We start from the raw sequence: 23,339 nt of genomic DNA, 5'->3' as shown, positions 1-23,339 counted from the left end.
AATCAATGGCAAGTTACGTGGAAGCCTCGTAAGATAGAAGTTTAGCGAGATATGTGGAAGCCTTGTGAGATATCTGGAAACCTAAGAAATATGCAGACGTTTGGTGACATTTATGATGGTCTATTGCAAAGCCTCGCAATGCATGTATGTGGAAACTAGTGTCTGGCCTCTAGGCCATTGTCAGCACTCGAGATTCGCCAACGGGAGAAAAAGGATGTTGTTTTGTCGCATTTTAAAATGCAGAAGACGGAATATGCATAAACACTCTGAGAAGCCTAACAAGATGTGGAAGTTAGATGAGATATGTTGAAGTTTAGTGGGATAGGCAAAACATTCAGAAGCTTTGCGAGATTTGTAGAAGCTTAGTGAGATATGATGTGAAGGCATAGCCTGATTTGTGAAATTAAACTGGATTTGTGGAAGTCTGGCAAGCTATCTATCTTGGCCTTTCCACAAAAATTCCTCTTCCACAGGCTCATTTCCAAGTTGTATGACTTAAGAGTCATACAAATGTGGATGATAACACTGTATCCCATTCCCAATAAAATGTATCCACTTGTTCTTAACGTGACAGTAAATGGCTGCTTAGTTGACATTTAGGGGATTAGGCAGCTGTTGTAAGAATCATTTGATCGCACTCGCAAAACAAAAGAACTTGACTCCAGATCCCTGCGGCTTGACCTGGCTTAGAGCCCACGTTTGGAGTCAGAACCCTTAAGCCCAATTCACACTGGCTGCGGAACGGACGCGGTGCGTTTTCCTTACAGCGGCCGTACGGATGCCGCAAGGATGGAACGCATTTAAGTCTGTGTCAATTCACACCAGCTGCGGTGCTTTGCGTCTGCGGTGCGGAACAACTGCGGCGATGCGGAAGGTTTCCGCAAGCGTTCTATTTCTTCCAGACGCCGCATGCGTAATTGCATGAAGCTGAAGAAATGACACTAGCCGGACAGGAAGTCGGGCGTCTTGCATCAAGGTAAATCCGGTATATTTAAAAATAAAACCGTTTGCGTACTCGTTTTTTTGGTAGGGAAGCTAGCTAGCTACATAGTATGACATGAGTCGGACATTTAAGACAAAAAAAATAAGCTCAGAATAAATCAAACATGACAAAATGACACTATTTAAACACAAAACATACTTACCCATGGTAGAACAGCCATGGTAGAAGTCCCAGAAATAATGTCCAAAAAGCATATCGATGTGACAACAGCCAAGCGTGGCTGTTGTTTACAAATAGGACTCTATATACACGGTTGTTATTGGGTGAACTCAACTCTCCAGCGTGAACCCCACGTGATCTTGTGGTCTGTCGGGAACAGATTTCCGGACACTTGACGCACGCGGTGTGAATTGCAGTCCTTGCGGAAGCCGTACGGAAAACACACCGCGTCCTTTCTGCAGCCAGTGTGAATTGGGCTTTCGGTCCCCTTCTTCCTCATCAACCTGCTTCTTCCGCCGCAGGGTAATTCTAGCTGCAACCGCAACAGATTACACCCATTCCCTTTTGCGGCGGAAAGAGTGCGCATCCTTCGGGCAAAGTGGCGAAGCGAAGCGAGCTTGCAGGAGGCTGGTTAGCTGCGCTGATTAGATTTGACCTTCCGCACCTGCATGAACACGTGCCATGTCAACAGCGGCCGCACCGTCTAATGTTGAGTGAGATATGGTCTCGTCGACAGTAATTGTGATCCCGCTAGTCACAAGTCTGATTGAGTTTCCATTTTCTGAGTGATGAAGGACTGATGAACTTGTGTATGATGAAGTATTACACACACTTCATTTTTTATAAATTAATCAGTTCTGTTGAGATTTAATCAAAACACATGCACGTCACTGTGGTAACCAGCTGATTCTATCACGTCTCGCAGCTAAATCGGATACATCATAAAACCATTAATACAAGTAACTGTACAGCTTTGGGAAATAATTTAACATTCTTAACTGTCAAACATATGCAGTGGTGTTCTCCTTTATTTAGCTAATAAGTCAAAGTGCTTTACATAATTTTTTGTACAGTGAATACCTTGTGAATTAGTTGTTGTTGTTGTTTTTTTTTTTATCATAAAACAACCCTATATATTAGGGGTGTTAAAAAAAAATCGATTCGGCGATATATCGCGATACTACATCGCGCGATTCTCGAATCGATTCAATTAAAAAAAATCGTTTTTTTTTTTTTTTTTTTTTTTTTTTAAGAGCTCAGAATTGTTATTCAACAAAACGTCTGACTTCGGGGTTAGGATTCACACCTTGAGCATGGAAGAATGTTATATGAACGGAACATTAAGCCTTAATATTTTATTTTAATGCTGTTCAAACATGAAACAGATTACAACCTCTATAAGACTGAAATTTCAGATAAATAAATAATACATTTCCATATAAATCTTACACTTTACAAGCTTACTGATTAGTATTTTCTAAATTTGAATGAAAAAAAATCGCAACAAACGACTTATAAATTCGTATCGGGATTAAACGGTATCGAATCGAATCGTGACCTGTGAATCGTGATACGAATCGAATCGTCAGGTACTAGGCAATTCACACCCCTACTATATATATATTTTTTTTTAGCTGAAATGAGGTATCTCATGTAAACTGCACACAGCCAGAGCTGAGATTTGAATCCTGAACCTCTGAATTGTGAGGCAGGCGTGCCAACCACTTCAACTTTGACGGTTCCACTGTAGCAACATACAAAGTGTTCTGTACTCTAGCTATTGTTAGTAGTATCTCGTTGTTTGGTTACTCCATTCTACTTGCAGAGTGTCCTAGCAATGTGTCCTATCCTCTTATTTGCACTACTAATCTTTGTTTGCCATCTCTTGCTAGCGAGGAAAATTAAAAGAGTGTCTATTGCCCCACATGGTTTTGTTATTAAAACCCATCTTAATTATCCTCCTTGGGATGAAGTCAATACACCGGAGGTGGCCATTTGCCAGCACGTATTGCATAATTAATACTTTTCTGCTGATGGTTAATACCTTGTTGACAGAAGTCGATGGCGTGAAGATGTCAATCACGTATGGACAAGATGGAGCTTTCCGGATCAGTGTGTGTCCTTAAAATGAGGTGTATAGATAGATCACACATTGACGTAACTTATGCGTGGGGGTGGGTATTGTTTGGTGTTGCTGCTAGGAGATGGAGGACGAGTAACAATGTGGAGTGACTGCAATTGAAATCATCCGTCACTCTCTGGAGGAAGGAATAGCGAGGTCAGAGCTAGCGGTCACTGAGGCGGACAAGGACACTTCACAAGACTGTCGAACTCTGCCCTCCTGCTCCCACACGGGGCTTACTACCGCGCTTTGCCCGTTCTAGGCGATCGTCATCGTCGAAGTTGACAGAGTGTTCATTCTGATTGTTTCCGGTCTTTGTTTCGCCATTTCCGCTGTGGGGTTATGAATGGTGGTGAGAGCCGGCCAGCGGAACCAGACACTTTTATGATAGCTGCGGATATCAAGAAAGTCAGTTGCTTGTAAAGGCTGCTTTGGTTGGATTTGAGGTTTACAATGTTTAATCAGTTTGGGATGTAAGGGAATTCGTGACCTGGGGAAACAAAGACAGATTTGTCTGCATTTGTGTTCACACTGCCATCCCTAAATTAGATTCTTGTCATACTCGGTTTGAATGTTGGAGTGGTCAGAAATTCAAACTCTATTCCGATGTAATTTCTACCGTCTACAGTCATTTGCATTTGGCACAGCTTGAAAGCGTAGTTTTAATTCCATTGTACGAAGAAAATTAAATCGTGTTCAAATGAATACACTGAAAATCTGGGTGAGGAAGAGGAGGGGGGAGTCCTCGCCTCTGTTGTGTGGGAAATGGGAACAGATCTTCTGCTCAGTGAAAATTCTGCAGCTTAACCCGATAGTGAGAAATATATTGACCACAATTCTGACATCTGTGATTTAATTTAAGGATCACCAGTCCACTTGGAAATCCAAGTTCGATTGAATGTCATCCAAATGCAATTATACAGTACATGCACGGACGGCCAGTAAGCCTTATTACAAGGTTAGAACTTTATATTTTTTCCGTCATAAACCAAATATTCCCATTTCTTCTTTCTTCTGTAATGTGAAATAGGAATTGGTACCTTTCACATTTGAACCGGTACTTAACTGGACCAATTTTCGGTATTTTTTTTGTGTTTGTAGTAATAAATGGTGATTTAATGGCTTTTATTTAGCATTTAATTTTTCATAAAATAAAACGTACGTTTAAAACAAATGAGCAAAAGAGGATGGAGTAGAAATAAAGGTATAACATATTACAAATAATTAGTTAAGTATACATAATACAAAATGGTCAACGCTATTTATGTAGCACTTCAACTACCCCATATGGTGCCCAAAATGCTTTACAATGCCTCACATTCACCCATTCACACACACATTCATACACCAGTGGTTGGTTGCTGCCATGAAGGGCACGGCCAGTTCCACTGGGAGCAAATTGAGGTTCAGTGTCTTGCTCAAAGACACTTCGACATGGTCACCAGGGGTGAGGATCGAACCAACAACCTCACGGATGGAAGACGGCCACTCTACCACTGAGCCATGCTGACCCATAATACAAACAATAAATTACAAAATTCAAAGTTCAATTATCCGAACAAGGAATGAAGATAAACAGAAACACGATGATTTGTATTGTAATCGTGTTGGCATTTATCTTTGTCAAATTGATTGGTTCGGTTGTTGTGATGACGATCGGACTGAAATCGAGCAAAAAGTGTTGATTTGAGTGCTGAGTAAGGCGAAAACAAACCCACTGAACTGAATCAGTACATTTGAGAGTCCTGAAGCTCTTGTGGAAAGTGCTTGGTCTCACTCTCTTGAGTGTGCACACTGTGCAGCAGAATGTTCTGTTAGCACCAATCCCCACGCAGACACACACATGCACACATAACGTGAGTGTTTCCCTCTGAGCTGACTTCACCGCTCTGGCACTTGCCAGGAGCTGCACCCTGCGAACTCTTCACCGTACAGCTACTGGAGCCCGTCCCGTGGAATCCCAGACATTTCAGGCATCCAGCTCAAGCCGGGCAGACAGGAGGCGTTTGTCGTCACCAACCGTGCACTGGCCACAGCCTTCCGATCTGCACGGAAGTTTTACTGTTTATTCCAGATCCAGGCTGATTTGTATGTTTGGATTGTAATTGTTGACTGAACAGATAATTTTGCAGTTTCAGCATATCAAGTTTTGCCTAACTATAGTTGAGTTACTCTTTGTGTGCGTGTGTGCGCTTAAAGACTCATTTTCACTGCGGCTCTGCTTTTGGCTTTGACATAATCATGGGCAGAGAAACTAGGTGTGACATCACAATGTCTTATACTGCACTGTTTAATAGAGTAAGTCACAAAGGATAGACCAGAGGGCTTTTGATGTAATGGTCATTGCCGTCAAGACAAGCCAGTTAGCCTCGTCTTGCAGGGTTTTTTTCTGGCTCAAATTGAGACAGAGGTGGTAATCACCCTCACTATGATGGGTGACTACTGATACCAGGAATCGGTATCAGTGCCAATACCAGTCTTATTTTTAGGTATCGGTACTCGCGGCGGTGACCGATACCATTATGGGTCGCATCAGGGACTAGTAATTAAAGCTTATATGAAAGTTGCCATTAATTTTTTGCCATTTTCTAACTACAATCATTAAAAATTCATCCACTGGTACATATGAAATTGTAAATATAATTTAGCGTTTTAATAAAACACTATTATGTTTATACTATATACTGTGTTTTTATGACTTTGGCGATGGCTTGAGCGCGCTACCTCTGCCTCACAACCAGGAAATGGGCGGGCGCTCCATGATCTGTTTCTTCTTCGGTACATTAAAGTTTTAAAAAAATAATAATAATTTAAAAAAAGTGTTTATTCTTTGTTTGTTGCTTCAGGTCTTCCCGGTGCACTGCTGTTGATATAGCGCCTCCGAAATGGCGCAACACTGCAACTGCAGTTAAAATGCGTTCCTGCCAAGCTCAATCAACACAGCTGGAGCACAGTGTTGAGCTCTATCAGTGGCTCAGGCTGGAGGTGGCAAGCAAATTAGGTGGAGGTGGCAGCCTCTTAATTTTGTACACAGGAAAAACCCTGTCTTGTGTTTTAATGGACCAAGTGCTGACAGCCTTGGATAATTCTCCATTTTGTGTGCATCGTCGTAAGAATAGCCGTGAAATTGTTTTAATATTTTCATGGTCAAATTGTGAAGAATGAAGCAATTCTCTCCTCTTACAAACACTCTGGGTGTGTCCACTGAATGTGTGCAAACCATGACCAGTTTAACTATCAATCATGCACCACAACTACCACCTGGGAAACTGGATGCTACTTCGTCAACTAGTATATTTTTTACATCTACTCATAACAAACTACAAGTTTGAAGATGTATCACCATGAAGCATCCGGTGCCTGAAATATAGCCTACGGGTTCATTGTCCACAACGAGGCGCTCTAAAATGGTCACGCCATCACGGAACCCCCAGTCCACATGCTGGCTGTCAAGTCTGCCTTTCTTTGAATGGCGTGTGCATGCAGCAGCCATGCCAGCGGACTGCCCGAAGGGAAAATGCATTTTCAAACATACAGCAGTTAGCTAGCTAGCTAAGTCACAATTGTGCTGGATAACCACTGATGCGAACGATGGCGGTCAACTTCTTATACAGTATAATGTGGGAGGGTCCACATGCCAGGGCCTCTCTCACTGGGCTCTCTTTTTAGAAAAACTTAAACCGTTCAATGCACAGTCTGTATTCACTTTGCAGGGTCTTTAAAGTTTTATGTATGGTCTCTTTGTCCTTTTAAAACAAGATAAAATACGGTCATATTTTTAAAAAATTTAATTCAAAAACTTGTTGGTGTTATTTTAATATTTGCGTGTACACGACTCAGCTGCTTGTGTTTCCAGTGTTTCGATTGACAGCAAGTCCCGGAAGGCAGTTAAGACTCAATCGCAGGCCGTCTCGTGCGTCATTTTCCTGTTGAGCAGGAGCCCTAATCACCCATCACCACTGCGTTTATCATTTCTATTCCAGTCACGGACAAACTGGATATCCTGCTGTCAGGTGGCGATGACAACGGCAGCGCATTCAAAACAAAAAGTTCTGTTCTTCCTCCTCCTCTCAGTGTTGTTTTTCTGTTCTCTATCAGTGGAAAGCGGAGCTCACTAATGAAATTGTTTACCTGTTGTTACCCCCGTGGGCTCGGCCAAAGCCCGCCGCCTCTGCTGCTGAATCAGAACCCATCACCAGCGATGACGTGTACCGGGAAGAACAAAACAAATGCACTCTTCTCATTAGCGTTATAGTCACATTTTTTTCCTTTCTTTGTTTTCTGAATGCGCTGAACTCAATTAGCCGAACACATTCCCGGCATGTTTGTTCAGTCCTGTGAATGATTTGAATACTTTCGAGTCAAGGCGTTGCGATGTTTATCATTATAGGGTCTCACAAGTGATGTTCTTTGCATTTATTTTAAATTCCACATAAAATATTCTCTACACCACGGTCTGCACAAATGATGCAAATAAACCCTTACCGCAAGAGCATACAATATTAAATACGGTCAAAATATGCTACGGAATTCAGAATGCTTAATAGTTAGCGAAAATATGGGATGTGGGCATTAAAGGTGCATTGTGGAGTTAAAAAATGTTAGCGTTAAAGCTTTTTCTACATCATGCATGCTCCACCAATGCCCAGAGCCCTGACTTTTTAATTGCGACTGCGCCAGTTTGTATCTTCCCTTGGTGCGAACACACCACTTATTATTTATTTATTTATTTTTTTGTATTGAGGAGGGGTGAAGTATGGAGGGTGATGTCATGCTCGTCCCCGCGGACATGTAGTGTAGTGTTGTGTTCGGAAGCGTAGGACACAATTAGGATGGGGGGAAAAAAAACAGGAAGAGGCCAGCTTCGAGCGCAGACCAAACTCCAGCTCACACTCCAAGAAAACGGAATAAACGAAGAGTTAATTCGAGCACTTGCACGCGCACCACGCACGACTTGACATAAAGGCTGCAGCGACACTTTAGGCGACAGGTGGCATTAAAAAAAATACACCTTTAAATCAAATTTACTTTTACTGTTTTAATAAGCAAGCAAGAACAACAACAGTGTATGAATCATGGTTCATTTTAGGTACAATCTTACAGCAATCACCCTCTTTTCGGGTTTTCTTTTTCTAAGTTCACATAAAAACAACAACGTGTTCATATCAACCTGCAAATGGCCACGGCCAGGATACAAAAAGTCACCACTGATCACAAGTGATTAATAATAGACAAACCTCACAGCTTCCACTGAAGGACAACAGTGAAGTAGTTGTACTCGAAATGCCACTTGGAGCCTCGGTTCTCCGCAGATCAGTAATGTGAGATGTTTGTGGTTCACAGTTCCGATGTCAGCTGTTGTTACAAACATTGATAGTTCAGTTTCAACAAAAATTATCTGTTTCTCGTGGTGCCTCCCTGCTCATAAAGTGAGCTGGACAGTCAGCGTTTTATTTGTCCGTGCTTGGATTTGTCTCTTCTGGGCTTTCAGAGGGAAAAAAAAGAAGAAACTAAATACTGCCCTTTTCATTGCAGTGGAATTTTAATTACCATATACAGCACGCCGCGGCTTACGCCATTTTGCATTTTCTGCCCTTTGGATATGAAGTTTAACGCATGAGGCCTGAATAAGTGGTTGTTTCATGCCAGATTGAAAAGGATACCATAGAATGATTTAAGGGGTGATGGTGGTGCTTCTTCTGGTTGGGATAAACGCTCTTAGGTCTCTCGGCAGTGTAAGAGCCAGTGCCGTTTGAAATGCCTCAATCATGATACAAACATATTGTAATTAGCCTTTTTTGATTCTTGATTAATTGAATAATTGGATACATTTTATTTTTGCATTAAAGTGTATTTAAAAAAACAGTTGTAGTTTATTTGGTATTTTTTAATGGTTTAAAAAAATAGCAAATCATTAATTAAGCGATATCCCATGAAAGCGATTCATGTACTACTTACCAAACGTTTTGAAACTGATTCAGTTACTAGTTTGAGCTTCCAGAGTAAAATATTTTGAAATAGTCTTAATTGAATTAAACATAAAAGATAATCAGTCTGCTTTCGTAAAGAACTACAGAAATCTGAATAATTCCTATTGAGAGCCTGAAATCTGATAACCTTGCTCTCGCAAGATGATTTCTTGCAGTATTTGTGAGTTCACAAACTCCGGAGAATATATCTTGTACCGCTTCCGCTGATAACCGCCGTTCCCGATCCACTGGTGATTCGGACCAATCACAGAGCGACATTGTGTTTGGGGGCGGGATATGCAACTGTGACGAAACCAGGAAGCCGACGCTAGAGCTAACAAACAAACCCAACATGGATGAATGGACGCTGCAATTAATTCTGTTCTTGCAGAATTACTCACCGTTTCCTTGTTGAATGTTGAACAGCGAGAGGCGCTTCGTGCATGTCTAGCTGGTAAGATGTTTGTGCTTTCCCCACCCTTCGACATGAACGAAGATGAAATTTTTCACCCGTGGCCGTGATTGGTTAAAACAAACGTGTAGAATGTCGCATTGTCCAATCAACTCGAATTTATTGTGTCCCTGAATTGAGTGCCCCGCCTTTTCCCGACGATGGATATTGCGAAGCATATCCATCTGGCTATTGCCAGGTTAGAAATCTGAGGATTTGGAAAATTAGCTCTAAATGATTGCTCGATTATTGAAATAGTCATTGATTGATTTAATAATCTATTGGTTGTTGATTAATCGATTAATTTTGTCACCCCTCACTGATAACTGTATGAGCCATTGCTTATTTTTTCTTTTCTTTTTTTGTGTGCGTAATAGTAATAGAGCCAACATTTGATTAATGAGTGCACTAGAGATTCGCCATAACTCGATTGAAGTGGGTGGACAAAAGGAGAATCGCAGTCGCGATACACTTTTAGCAATATTTATTAGAGTTAAAAGGCAAGCAATGAAGAACACAAATAGAAAAATGAAAGCAATTGCAAGCAAGCAGCTACAGTAAGCCAAAACCATGGCGATTTTCCTGACTGTACTGTACTCACTAGGCCACGCCCCATTTAAAGGCATACAGCTCAGACGCACAGTTTAACTGTATAGTAATACAGTTTCATACAATCAGTTTATTTCTTGACCTTATGTTTTATTTTATTATGTCTTTATACCGTACAAGCTACAGTCGGCGACCCCTGCTAGTTGCGGGAGATAGAGATCAGGCTGTAAATCAGCGTATAATTTACACCAGTTGAAATGCATTATGGGGTTATGAGGAATTATAGATAAATGTAATTTCCATTCATTTAAATAAATAAATAAATAAATAAATAAATGACTAAATAGTTAAAACTTGGTCACACAACGAAATAAACTCCAAAGTCAAGGTGCAAGTGTAACTTGTCAGCTAGCTTACAAATCACTGTCAATCAAAACACAATTTCTCTTCTACCGTAATGCTTGGTTAACCAACTAGTTCGCTAAAACTCCTCAAATGTACATTATCACCTGGGCCAACCGAGTTGCGAAAAGATGCAATTCTTTTGGCAGGGCCCATCATGTTAAATAATAGTGGCGATTATTTGGAGATTAGCATGTTTTATAGAACGTTTGACAGTGTCCTCACACAGCTTGGCAGATTAAAGATGGCTTGAGAGAGGCCCCATCTCAAGGGCCCCTTACGGGTGTTGACCCTGAAATGTTGTCCTTCAGCGCCATTGCTGTTGTTTGGATGAGCCACTGGCGTCGTATTGAGCCCTGGTGGTCCATTTTTTTCCCAGTGTTTATTTTAGTGTATTTGTACTCTACAACTACATGATTACACATTTCAAACAAAATGCAAGCAGACTGCTGCTGTTTATTTATTTTCACGTTCATTCAAACCTACAGTTGACTGGCTCATGATCAAATATTAAACCACGGTTATTGATCGTCTCTCTCCGATGTCAATTACGCTGGACTCTGGCATGTAGTCTAAAAACTTTGTAGCTGACCAATGAAAACAAGTTTTTTAGCTAGAATTTGTATGCAAGTCGGTCAGTAAACTACACTAATGTAGTTCTATATACATAATTACAATAAATATTTGTAAACACTAAAATGGTTTCTTTGACAGCGCAAATGGGAAAGGAGAACCTCAGTCGCCAATGCACTTTTTTAGATGCTTTTTGAATGCAAGCCGAACAGTAAAACCCATAAACGAAAACGGCACTCTCATGCAAGAGCTGCTGTTGGCCGCGACTCGCGTCTAGACACTCAAATGCAGACTTGTCCAACAACTTTTCAAAAATGTACTTTTGTATGATCTCCAGCACGGATTTTGACCTACTGCAGGTAGGTTTGGAACGTATCCCCTGCGATGTATGTCATTGCATGTCAGTGCATTGTACATCATTTTTAGGACACACAAATAGTTTCATTTCCAGATTTTAAGTTCCAGCAGGTCGTTCCCGAAAGGGATAATCATTAGCAGTAGCAGTCAAGCCGATTAACTAATTTGGTGTTACTTACAAGTCAGAGTAGGCGTCAGACATCTTAATTAAGTGTACAAATCGGCTAATGGGTTGTGGACGTGCGCAACATTACTCAACAACTGAGACGTTGCTGACTTATTTCAAATTCCGACCCAGGAGAATTTCTAGAATGCATCTCACAACAACTATGGTGTCAAAGGTATGTGCTGCAGGACCTTTTTGTAGTGCTGTTTTAAGCGTGTGTGTTTTTTTTTTCCCCTGTCAAAGTTAAAAACTAATTTTGTAAAAAAAAATAAAAATAAAAATGTGAAGCAACTGGAATATATTTCAGTCTGTATTATGCTTTTGGAAGACTCTTGCTCTCACGCGGAGCAGCTCAGAGGGTCCTAAAGGGTTAAAGCTGGCGGCCTGTCTTCCTCGGAGATGGGGGAGAGGCCGTTTGAATGGCTAGCCTCCGCAGCTAGCCAACACATTGGCTCAGGCCGAGGGTGGATCTTTTGCAGCCGCGACGCACCGGCATGGAGCTCTCCTGCGGGATCGGGAGTCAGCCGCGTGCCTCGTGGTTCCCCATGTGTGCGTTTGTGGCAAAGGCAAAGTTGAAGGACGGGTTTAGAAACAAACTTTGGGGCTTCATGATAAAAGGCATGTTATGTTTCCGATGCCAACCCTCCGCCGTTGTGTTGTGACGTCATGAAAGCTGGTTGAGTGACTTAGTAAGAGGCGGTTGTATCATAACGTTTTCCCCTCACGGTGCCTCCCAACCCCTCCTGACGTTCCCCCTCGCGCTGCCATTCTCATATTGCTGAAGCCCACACACACACACACGCTTCCTTCAGAGGTGTTAAGATTCCGGTGCGACCGGAGAGTGGATCCCAGAATCACAGAACACAGAGGAGTAAGCGAGAGGTTTTATTCACCAAAACACGTGAATATGAACATAAGGCGCTGGACACAGCCAGGAAAAAGGTTAACAAAAAGTGCTTGCAAATGGCAAGGAGGGAAATTAACACAACACAAAAAGACCCGAAGGCTATAAACCACAAACACAAGAAAGCAACAACTTACTATAGCTATGAAACACGCCACATAAAAGTGGGAACAAAAAGAGACGTAGCAAAACTTACGTAGATGAAAATCGAGAATCTTGGAACTATAATAATTAGCGAAGGCGAAAAACAGTAGAAACACTAGACGATGGCTGTGAGCAGACGGAGCAACGACCCGACAGTGGCTGCAAGGAGTCCCAGTCCTTATGAAGGCCTAATAGGTGATGCACTGCAGGTGTGGTGCAGGGGACACGCCCCTCTCATTAATCAGGCACTGTGAGACAAGGAAAACACACTGAGAGCCCAGCAACATGACAAGAGGTGGCGAAAGGACACAGGGAAAGGGAGGCAGTGTCAGTGTTAAATAAGGTGTTAGAGCAGCGACCCCCAGCCTTTTTTTGCACCACGAACCAGATACAAACGTGAAAATCATGACACCTTTTTCAAAATTCTAGAGTACCTGCAGATGTTTATCATTGCCTATATTAATAGTTTAAACAAAACAGTTTATAATTTCAAACTCACCCAGGCTAAATTTAGCTCCTCCCTGATATGCGAAGATTTTAGTCTCCTGGTTAGGATGCATCACTTTAATGATACTTCCTTGACACCAATTACTACATTCCTGTCAGCCAGGACTTTGGCGCCATCTTATGACATTTAATAAAAGAAGGGTAATGTCTCTACTGCAAAGCACAACTGGCTTACGCTACACGATTGCACATCTGTGGTAAACATTGTTAGCTAATTTAATATAGGCTGCAACAGGTAGTTAGAATGAATTGTCGTCATTCAACAGTTAGGTGGATAGAATAGAGGTACAGTAAACACAAGCACTTTCTGAGACAATGTGCCATATTGGCCTTAACTGACATCATCACTGATGTGGATAACTTTTTAACCAGCTAATAACAGCCAAACAACTCTAAATTCTCATTTGCCGACTTTCATGTCACGGCCAGGCCTACCACACAGTCAACATCACAGATAATACACTGTTGAATACAGGTGTCAAACTTCCGAGAGCCACATGCGGTGCGCCACATCATTTTATGTAGCACGTGAAAGCAATTCATGTGTGTCAGAATCTTAGCTCAAAATCTGTACCAAAATTTCTAATTTGAATAACGTGAACATTAATTGAAGATATTATCTGTGACTTCTGATTTCAAAACTTAAAATCCATTAGTTTGTTGTGTACAGTATATGTATAATACGAGACAATGAAGCATTTATTTGTTTTCATTGTCTCATAACAGCCCTATATAGAAAGCTGTAACTACAAAATGGCCCGTGACAAAAACGACTTTGACACCCCTGTTGTAGAACATGAGGATGGCACCACCATACATCCATCCATGCATCCATTTTCCTAATCCCATTGGACAAAAATAATACCTCTGCCTCACATGCATATATTGTGGTATTACTATTTTATACATGAAACTTAAAAAAATTCTGTACATAATGAAATTAATATTTAGTTGCTACTTTGCAGATTTTGTCTAATGTGGGTGTGGTCTGGAACATAACCCCTGCAATAAACGAGGGATTGCTATAATGTTTTGCGATCAGTTGGTCCACGACTCTCGTGCTTGTAGCTTGCTTACATGATGCCCATGCGACCACTAGGGATGTAACCATATCCAAACATCACGATACGATATTATCATGATATGAAGGTCACGATACGATAATTATCACAATATTGTGGGGAGGTTGGCGATACAAAAAAGGTGACAATATTATAAAAATAAATAAATAAATGAGCTCATACTAAAACAAATACTGAATATTGTGCTTTTGTACATTACAGCAATGCATATAAACAACCTACTATCTCTAATAACACTTAATATTAGGGCACTTACTTGCTAATGCACGCACATATTGAGTTCCTTCACATATTGACTCAGTTCACACGCATATTACGTTCCCCTTCATCTGACCAATAGTGTGGATTTTAAACATCGAAGGACCAAAACATGCCTTGTGAAAATTAAACTGCACTAAAAAACTAGCCACCAGAGGGTGCTAGAACTGCACAAATGCTGCTTGTAAAACTGTGACATGACGACGATATATTGTGGCAGTTTTAATATCGCGATATCACGATATTGCCGTTATCGTTACATCCTTAGCGAATGTGCATTTGGAGTCAGCTCGATAATCAACACAGAAACGTCATTACAAAGGGCACCCATGATTGAGGTTAATGAGCCTGCTAATGCTAGTCAGCTCAGCAGTCTTCACTTTTTGTGCCGAGAACTGTAAAATAAGCGCACCCTTGACCCCTAACTACGTTATCCAAAACATAAGTGATGTTGGCGTATTTTATTTTGAGCTGGTCTTGTTTACTTCAAAGAACCTTTCGTCCTTGTCCTCACATTTACAGTTGGATAACAATACATGCACATGCGTGCGCACACGCATGCGTGCACACGCACACACACTAGGAGGTGCCTTTACACCTGTTCTAATGTTACATAACAGGCTTATTACAAACACACATATGCAGACGCATGCATAAACAGCCACCTTGCGCCCTGCTATCTGTCCTTCAAAGTTCACAAACATCACCTGTCTCGTACGTTCAGCTGTATCATCTCTTCCACTCTTGTTTCTGTGCTTAGTTAACACACGGATCACCCTGCTAGTTAATGAAGACACACATTTTTGTTGTTGTGTGGTCTTGAGTCACCAGTCACACACAGTTTCATGTTACAAAAGTGTCTCGCTTGCAAAAGACGTCAACCGTCGCTCGTGTTTACTTCCCGCCGGCCGAAGACAGCCTTCCGCATAAGCGTTTGTCTGGTGTCAAGCAAATGTCGGTTCCCCCCCCACCCCCGTCCCCCGGCCCCCTGCTGTTTGTATACAATAACACTTGTTGTTAGCTGACTGCAAGATGATCCCCTCGGCTGCTGACTGGCTCAGTGAGGGATTTCACTCTGGCTGATGAGCACTTTTCTGGAGCAATGAAGCTATATAAACCTCTTAATTCCTCCCGGGCTTACACTACCGAAGACTTTTTTTCTTGGAAGGTGTTGAGGCAGCACGATGACCAATCTTTAAATTTTACACATCAGGTTCAAATCTTGGCTGGAATCATGTCTCCAGTTTGCGCTCCAAAGTCGAAGCACAAAAATCATCCAAATGGAGGCTCGTATCCTGAAAATCTTCAAGTCGGTTAATTCATATCTCTCAAGGCACCTCTGTAGCTGAATGTGGAATTCCCTAACCGTGATAGCATACATTTGCTATAATATCCTTCTACAGATGTATAAAAACCTTTTTTTTTGTTTTGTTTTTTCCCTCTGCTGTAGCAGCATTTTTACAGGATTTCTGTGTCTCCCGTCTCAGTTCCGACATTATAAATCAGCAGTGTGTGATAGACGGCCTGTCTAAGAAGGGGGTGTCAAATAAAAGTTTTTCATTATTCAGTAGAATATTTTTTCATGAAAAAAGACAGCAACGCTGAAGAGCCAAGGATGAAATAATGCAAGTGAATGTATTTGCCCTTTAAGTGAACCCATGAATAAACAGCGATAAGAGAGCCTTCCAAATGACTTCAGGGGTATTTACATTATAAATGATGCATGTTATTTGGCAACCCAGATTAAATCTCCTTTGATCCACCTCTAAAACTCCCAAAGATTGGCCGCTTTAGCATCATGGTGGACCCCTCTTTACCGTCCTGACCTCCTTCTGTCTCCCCCACAGTGTGTCCCGTCCACTGCAAACACCGCGCCTGCACCCGGGACCAGCAGTGCTGCCACGAGCAGTGCCTCGGCGGCTGCCGGGAGCCCCAGTCGGCCGCGCACTGCGTGGCCTGCCGGGGCCTCCAGCACCAGGAACACTGCGTGGAGCGCTGCCCCGTCGGCCACTACACCTTCAAGGGCTGGCGCTGCGTCTCCTTCGCCTTCTGCCAGGAACTCCACAACAGGTGCAAGCGAGAGAAGGAGCACAGTAAGAGCCCCGAGTGCCACGAGTACGTCATCCACAACGGCGCCTGCATCCCAGAGTGTCCCTCGGGCTACACCACCGTCAACTCGTCCACGTAAGCGCACCGTCGCACTTTCATGTCCCGATAAAACGTTGTCATTTGCTAATGACTTATCACTCACGCCATACTGAGCCGTAGACAGCAGACAGACTCCAATCCATTATGGAGTCATTATTTTATTGACACCAATAGTTATTCACAGATTCGTTCGTTCATTCATTCATTCATTCATTCATTTATTCATTCATTTCAACCCATTGTATTCCATTCAAAAAGAGTGTTTTAATAAGTGTAAATGTTTTAAAGGGTGTATTAGAGGGAAACTGGGGGGTGGGGGGTGTACTGTATTCCCCACGCTGGATGGGGGTTCATTTTTTGATTGTCACATCACAGGATACATAATAATAGCAGACCTGTAAAAGCCGGTATTTTTCCACCTTTTTTCCCCTCATGTGGCTCTTCTGTATAAACTGCAATGGTGAGAAGAAATCAACCGAGGAGTTTTCCACCTTCAAAGGTAAAATCGGAAAAAAACAGACAGGATGGTGCCTGTGTGGAAAATAATTCTGGAAAATTGCGGGGTTGGCCTTGCCAATTTAGTCAGAGTCGGTGTCATTCCGAACAACACAGTAGGAAACAGATGAAACAGATGGGAGGGTCGACTTTGTGCTCACCATTCAATGTCGGTCGTTTTGGTTTAATTCACTGTCCAGACTGAGCTGAATGAACTGCACTCGGGGGAAAATAGAGTTCAAACAGACTAAAGAGCATTGGTTGTTTTGAACAATTGGAAAATATTTCCGATTATCTAGCTTTTTCAGCTGATTTCACTTTCTGCATGTTGTCTTGCTACACAAAATTGATGGTTTTTAGTTCGCCAGCAGTTTCTACTTTGCCACAAAGTGACTCCGAGGAAGCAGTGTCTTCCCCTTTGCTCTACTTGACTCGATTTACAGTTTTTGTCATATTTATCTAACCGACTTCCCACTCTGGATCGAGGATTTATACATGATGCGCCGACCTCCCGACAACCTTCTTCACATTTCTCCCTGACAACCTCGAGGACCTCAACAGGGAACTTGCTTATTTTTGGGAGTGCTTGCTCGCCGACACGAGCTCCCGACATTCCTGATTGTTCCTGTCAGGCTGAAGATGGGGTGAAAAAAAAGCAGGGTGTCGCGCGGCCGTCTTGTCTCATATTGCAAAATGGCAAGTGACAGATTGTCAGCTTTCGGCAGCAAATCACCAAACAGTGGTGTCTTGTGATCCGAGTGAGATGACTTGAGAGTTTTTCGAGACGCATACCAGAAGAAGCATCACAATGAATTGGATTGTAATAGAAATCCATGATGCATCAATCCATCCATCCATTTTCTCAACCGCTTGCTCCTTACAAGGGTCGCGGGGTTGCTGGAGCCTATCCTAGCTGGCTTCAGGCAGTAGACGGGGTACACCCTGAAATGGTTGCCAGTCTATCACAGAAAAAAACATGATGCACAGTTTGTTAATACTTTCATTTTGTTTTATTGTTTTAATTTTCTCTGTGTTTAGGATAATATTGAGTGCTGTTTTTCCTTATTCAAAAATAAAATAAATAAATAAATAAATAAAAACTCAAATGAACATTTTTTTTTCATTAGATCAGGGGTCACAACCATTTTGAAAGTGAGCCCTCTTTCTTGGATTAATGTGAAAGGCTACCAGACTGATATACAAACAAATTACCTTTAATATTATTTTGTTATGATTAATACTTATATTGATTTATGTGACAACACAAATCATGTTAATGATTTCTAACAATCATTAGGAAGCAGATAAATGCCAGCTGGCGCCACGTGGTGACCCCTGCTCTGTTTTGCACTGGTTTGTAATCAGTTGATTTTGGAACACTCCAGTTTACTATTTGTGTTTTGTCAATCACCGTCACGTCCTGATGATGACGTTCCATCCACTGAACCCTTCTCGTACTGTCGCAGATCAGCAGTTTTACTCCAGCGCTGCTTCCGTCACAGCTCAACTCTTGCTGCCACTCATTCAGAATAAACGTTGCGCTTGACGCTCAAAGTGCACATGTGGCAACACAGAGAGGGAAAGAGGTCAACGTTGATTGTGAGCTAAAGATGTTTTTCTTTTCTCCAACACTGGATCCCACATACTTGGCCACATTGTTCCCGAAGGGCTGGAGGCTTTTTTTTTAAGTGCCACATTTACTTAGATTGTTTTCTTAGCCGATTTAATCTGTAATTAATCTCCAAGTGACCACAATACTTGACTTTGTTCTCTGCTTATTGCGTACTTAGACCTCATAGAGGAGTCACTGCCATGAAGCTGCCACCTAATCATGATACACTCGCTTCCACACATACGTTTTGAAATTGAACCCCCAAAGCCAGTTTCATTGAGAAAAATACATGTTGGTAGGCATGTCTCGTCTATCATGAGTCGGCCCTCAAAAAGTGTCATGAAGCAATGCCTGAAAAGATACAGTTAAGTCGGCCATTTTGCTTTGAAAATGGCATTTTTAGGGTTGTTTAGGTTATTAGCATTTGATAGCATCCCACGGGAATGTTTAGAAAATTCAGCCCCAAAAGCTAGCTTGACTTAGAAACAAGACATTTTGGAAGCCATGTTTTTCATTCAGAAAAGTTTGAAGAACCCACCCAGACACAGAAAGTCTGACATTCTTGTTTGAGCCAGCAATTTAAAAACAAATGTTTTTAGAATGAAAAATATTGGCTCAGTAACACCTCCTAGAATGTTTTGAAAATTTAGCAACATTAACTTTGGTAGGCATGACATGACAAGAACCACAAAAAAATCTCAAGATTACCTGAAAAGACATATGAAGCCTGCCATTTGGTCTTAAAGCTGTCGTTTTGTTGGGCAGGAGCCTATCCACAGGTTCCAAATGTGTTTTGTATAGAGTAGGTCCTTCCCCAAGGATAAATCATATTCCATAATCTGTCGCTGTGCCTCCTTCGAGTTTGTTTAGAATTGTATCTCAATATTTTTTTTTCTATCTCAATCTCAATGGGATAATAATAATAATAGTAATAATAATAATAATAATAATAATAATAGTAATAATAATAATAATAATAAGTGGGGGGGCTCCGTAGCGTCCCTAAGAGTTTTGGGAAAAGTCACCCCCCAAAGTGAGTTTCATTAAAGCTGCTTAATGCAGGAAATTGAATTTCGAATTGCTACTGCAATGAAACTACACGCTCCCTTCTTCATGTGCACGCTGTGTGCATATGACATCACAACCGCAACAGAGCAGGGCAGGAAATTCGAGCCCCGAATCCAGTCTCAAACTATTAGCCAGAGGCTTGCAGGAGTACCTATTGTGAATAGCTTGGTCAAATAAAAAGGCTATTATCAAGATATTTTAGGGCAGAATCGTACAAGAGTAGCTTTAAGCAGCATGAAATCTGGTAGGCATGTGTAACATGAGCAGACTCATAAAAAGTTTCAAAACACCATTGCTGAAAAGATGCGGTTTGTATGCTGTTTTGGTTGGAAGCAGTAATTTTAGTAACCTTGCTCTCGCAAGATGAAATCTCGCGGTATTTGTGAGTTTACAAACTCCGGAGGATACATCTTGTCCCGCTCCCGTTGATTTCCACCGATGTGATTGGTCAATCACAGAGCGACATTGTATTTGGTGGCGGGATATGCAACTGTGACGAAACCAGGAAGCCAGCACTGACGACGGAGCTAACAAACAAACAAACCTAACATGGACAAATGGATGCTATCATTAATTTTGTTCTTGCAGAATTACTTACCGTTTTCTTGTTGAATGTTGAACAGCGAGAGGCGCTTCGTGCATTTCTAGCTGGTAAGATGTTCGTGATTTTCCCCCTCTTCGACAGGAACGATGAACGGACACAAACGCATTTTCATCCGTGGCTGTGATTGTTTAAAACAAACGTGTAGAATGTCGCATCGTCCAATCAGCTTGAATTATTGTAAAGAATGTCCCGCCTTTTCCCGACGAAATTACTGTGGAGCGGTACCAGATGGATATTGCCAGGTTATCATTTTAGGGCCAGGTTGGCCCTTTACAGGACTCCTTCTAAGACAAAATTGTCTCGAGATTGTGTCCAGTTGTTACTAAATTTTAAATCATGCAGATCAGATGAATGGGCAACACTAAATTGCAAGGGCACGTCTGTGAAATTTCAATTTATCATGGAGCTTTTACTTATTTTGCAGTTGCCTCTGTGCTTTGCCAAACAAAACTGTCATCATAAAGCCGCCAGACGAAAATACTCAAGCACCAATCACACCAATGACCCGAGCATAACGTCCATCACTGGTGTCTAATCCTTGCTTTAATCTCAACCTTAATCACTCTATGGGGGGGAAAAATCCCACCACCAGTGTGACTGCTGAGTGAATGTGTTGTGGTGTACTTTGAGGTATTTTTTTGTGCTCATCACTGCCGCATTATGACTGATGGGATTGCACAGATGGCTTTTTCGAGGAAATAATTTAATACGGCGGACACACACAGCTGCGCCTATCTATCTGTTGGGGGAAGAGATGTGTTATGAGAACATTAGATAAACAGGTTGTTTAACCAGGGTCAGTTCAGTCGAAAGGTAAAAATTGAGCTATTTTGTTATTGTGCATAGTGAATCATGTTTAAAAGTCACTCTTAAGACAGGAGGAAGAAAAAAAGCCCAAAGTTCAGAAATGTCAGCAAGCACATTGAGCGGCAGGACCATTTATTCACTAATAGCCTTGATATTTCTCTCAGGATGTGGAGCATCAGATACGAGGGCAGGATTAGAAGGGCATCGTCGTCGTTACCACGGTGACCCCGGATTACCTACTTTAGTCCTCAGTTAGCGTTGACGCTAATGTTCTCATTCTTGGCTGTTTGTATAAACTTTGCCACACATGCTAAATGATCAGACATTGTTTATTGCAAGATAAACACACAGACGTGCTGCGTTGTAAGCCTTAATCAGACAAGGAACCATATTTAGTCACTTTTCAGCCAAATAGAGTAGAGATGGAATTACTCCAAACCAATCAATAAAGAAAGGTAACAGTTCCACAACAACAGCATATTGCTTATTGAAAAGTTGGAATTTAGAACAAAATAAAACTGACTTACGGAAATATGCAGGCTATTTGGGTAAGTAAACGGGTCTATCTTGGGTGGACCTTGGAGCATAACTATCGATGCACACAACATTGTGGAATGACCAAAAATCTACTGACGCACTGACAGTGGAACTTATACTAAAATCAAAGAAGACTATAATGGACAAATGAAGAATAACAACAGTAAATGAGATAGATTGGTCCGAAAAAAAAAAATGTTCTGGAAGTTCCCCGGAACATGAACACGGATGCAAACAACACTGTGGAGTGATCACATGGCTAATGGAATGCTGGAAGTTGATCTTAAAACAAAATGAAAGGGACTCATACAGAGAAATTAACATAAGCAAGGAATAATAGGAAGAACATTTGAATCACATAGCTCTCCAATAATAACTATGGACACACACATTATAGAGTGATCATATAAAGTTGAGTTCAAAACAAAATAAAAAACGACTATGGAGAAATAACACTGAGCAAGGCAGACTGGGGGGAACAAATGAATCAGGAATGTTTCCGAAATGTACCGAAAATGGACACACACAACACTGTGGAGCGATCACATTTACAAAATGGTGTTAAAACAAAAATAAGAAAAGGAGAAGAAGGAAACAACATAAAGTGACACAGAATGTGTGGAACAAATGAATCACAATGTCCTCAGAACATATACAGTAAACATGGACACACACAACATTGTGGAGAGATCCCATGTCTACAAAGTGGGGTCTAAAACGCCAAAAAGAAAAAAAAAGCTGTTATGGAGAAATACTGAGAAAAGAACAATAAACAAAGTCGACCGGACAAAACTCCAAAATATGATAGCTGGCGGCTGGAACCAAAATATGGGGCTAGATAACATTGTGGAGCGACCACATCTTCTAGAATGTTTATTAAAGACGCTGCCTTCACTTATTATAAGATCATCATTCAGTAAACCCCACGTGAATTCATCTGAGAAACGATGTTTGTCCCTTTTTGGTGCTGCAACAGATATCTAGTATGCAGAGCATCTGATGTTTTTTTTTTTTAAATAAGAATTTAAAACTGTTCAAACTGATTCAAACCTAAAAACTGTAAGGTGTTTCCTGCAAGTGTAGCATAATCAACATGTTCCTGTTTGTTGGCTCCGCAGGCTAAACTGCACTCCATGTGCCGGGCTCTGCCCCAAGGTGTGCATGGGTCTGAAAACCGTGGATTCAGTCACGGCAGCACAGGGGCTGAGGGGCTGCACCATCCTCAATGGCAGCCTGGTCATTAACCTGCGCGGAGGAAGTAAGCACCCAAAAAGTCACCATGTTTGAAGTCTGACCAGGTAACATGACAAACTGTTGTTGGTTGTTTTTTTGTTTTGTTTTCTTTCTGACAGACAACATAGCGGCAGAGCTGGAGGCCAGCTTGGGCCAGTTGGAGGAGATCACCGGCTACCTGACAGTGCGGCGCTCCTACGCCCTGGTTTCTCTGTCCTTCTTCCGCAAGCTGCGCGTCATCCGTGGGGAGGAGACGGAAGTTGGGTGAGGCCCTGTCCTCTAACTGAAATGAAATGAAATGAAAAAACATTTGTTCGCTATTTTGTAGGGATGTCACGATAAGGACAATATCGTGATATTGTGATATTAAAACTGCCACAATATCGTCGACGTCATGTTCACAATATT

General features: G+C 41.7%; 1 protein-coding gene and 1 long non-coding RNA gene across 4 annotated transcripts in view; one reads left to right on the top strand and one right to left on the bottom strand.

Annotated features, from left to right (window-relative positions):
• Nucleotides 1–23,339, top strand: part of insra (insulin receptor a) — a 67,781-nt gene that overhangs the window by 20,418 nt on the left and 24,024 nt on the right. For both annotated transcript variants that reach the window (XM_077523090.1, XM_077523091.1), the window contains 3 exons: nucleotides 16,275–16,611; nucleotides 22,817–22,956; nucleotides 23,051–23,195. In XM_077523090.1, the coding sequence (XP_077379216.1) occupies nucleotides 16,275–16,611; nucleotides 22,817–22,956; nucleotides 23,051–23,195 (622 nt within the window). The remainder of the gene's footprint in view (nucleotides 1–16,274; nucleotides 16,612–22,816; nucleotides 22,957–23,050; nucleotides 23,196–23,339) is intronic.
• On the bottom strand, nucleotides 16,708–20,714 carry LOC144019994 (uncharacterized). 2 transcript variants are annotated; one of them, XR_013283794.1, is made up of 4 exons: nucleotides 20,349–20,714; nucleotides 20,159–20,277; nucleotides 18,482–19,536; nucleotides 16,708–18,029 (listed from the first exon to the last, which is right to left on the bottom strand). It is a non-coding gene; the product is annotated as an uncharacterized LOC144019994 (long non-coding RNA). The 2 variants fall into 2 exon arrangements; XR_013283793.1 differs by lacking the exon at nucleotides 20,349–20,714 and having other exon boundaries at nucleotides 20,159–20,330.

Source organism: Festucalex cinctus, chromosome 1 (assembly GCF_051991245.1).
Source record: "Festucalex cinctus isolate MCC-2025b chromosome 1, RoL_Fcin_1.0, whole genome shotgun sequence".
Classification (NCBI taxonomy): Eukaryota; Metazoa; Chordata; class Actinopteri; order Syngnathiformes; family Syngnathidae; genus Festucalex; species Festucalex cinctus.
Note: the sequence above shows the minus strand (reverse complement) of the source record. Positions and strands in the feature narration are given on the sequence as shown.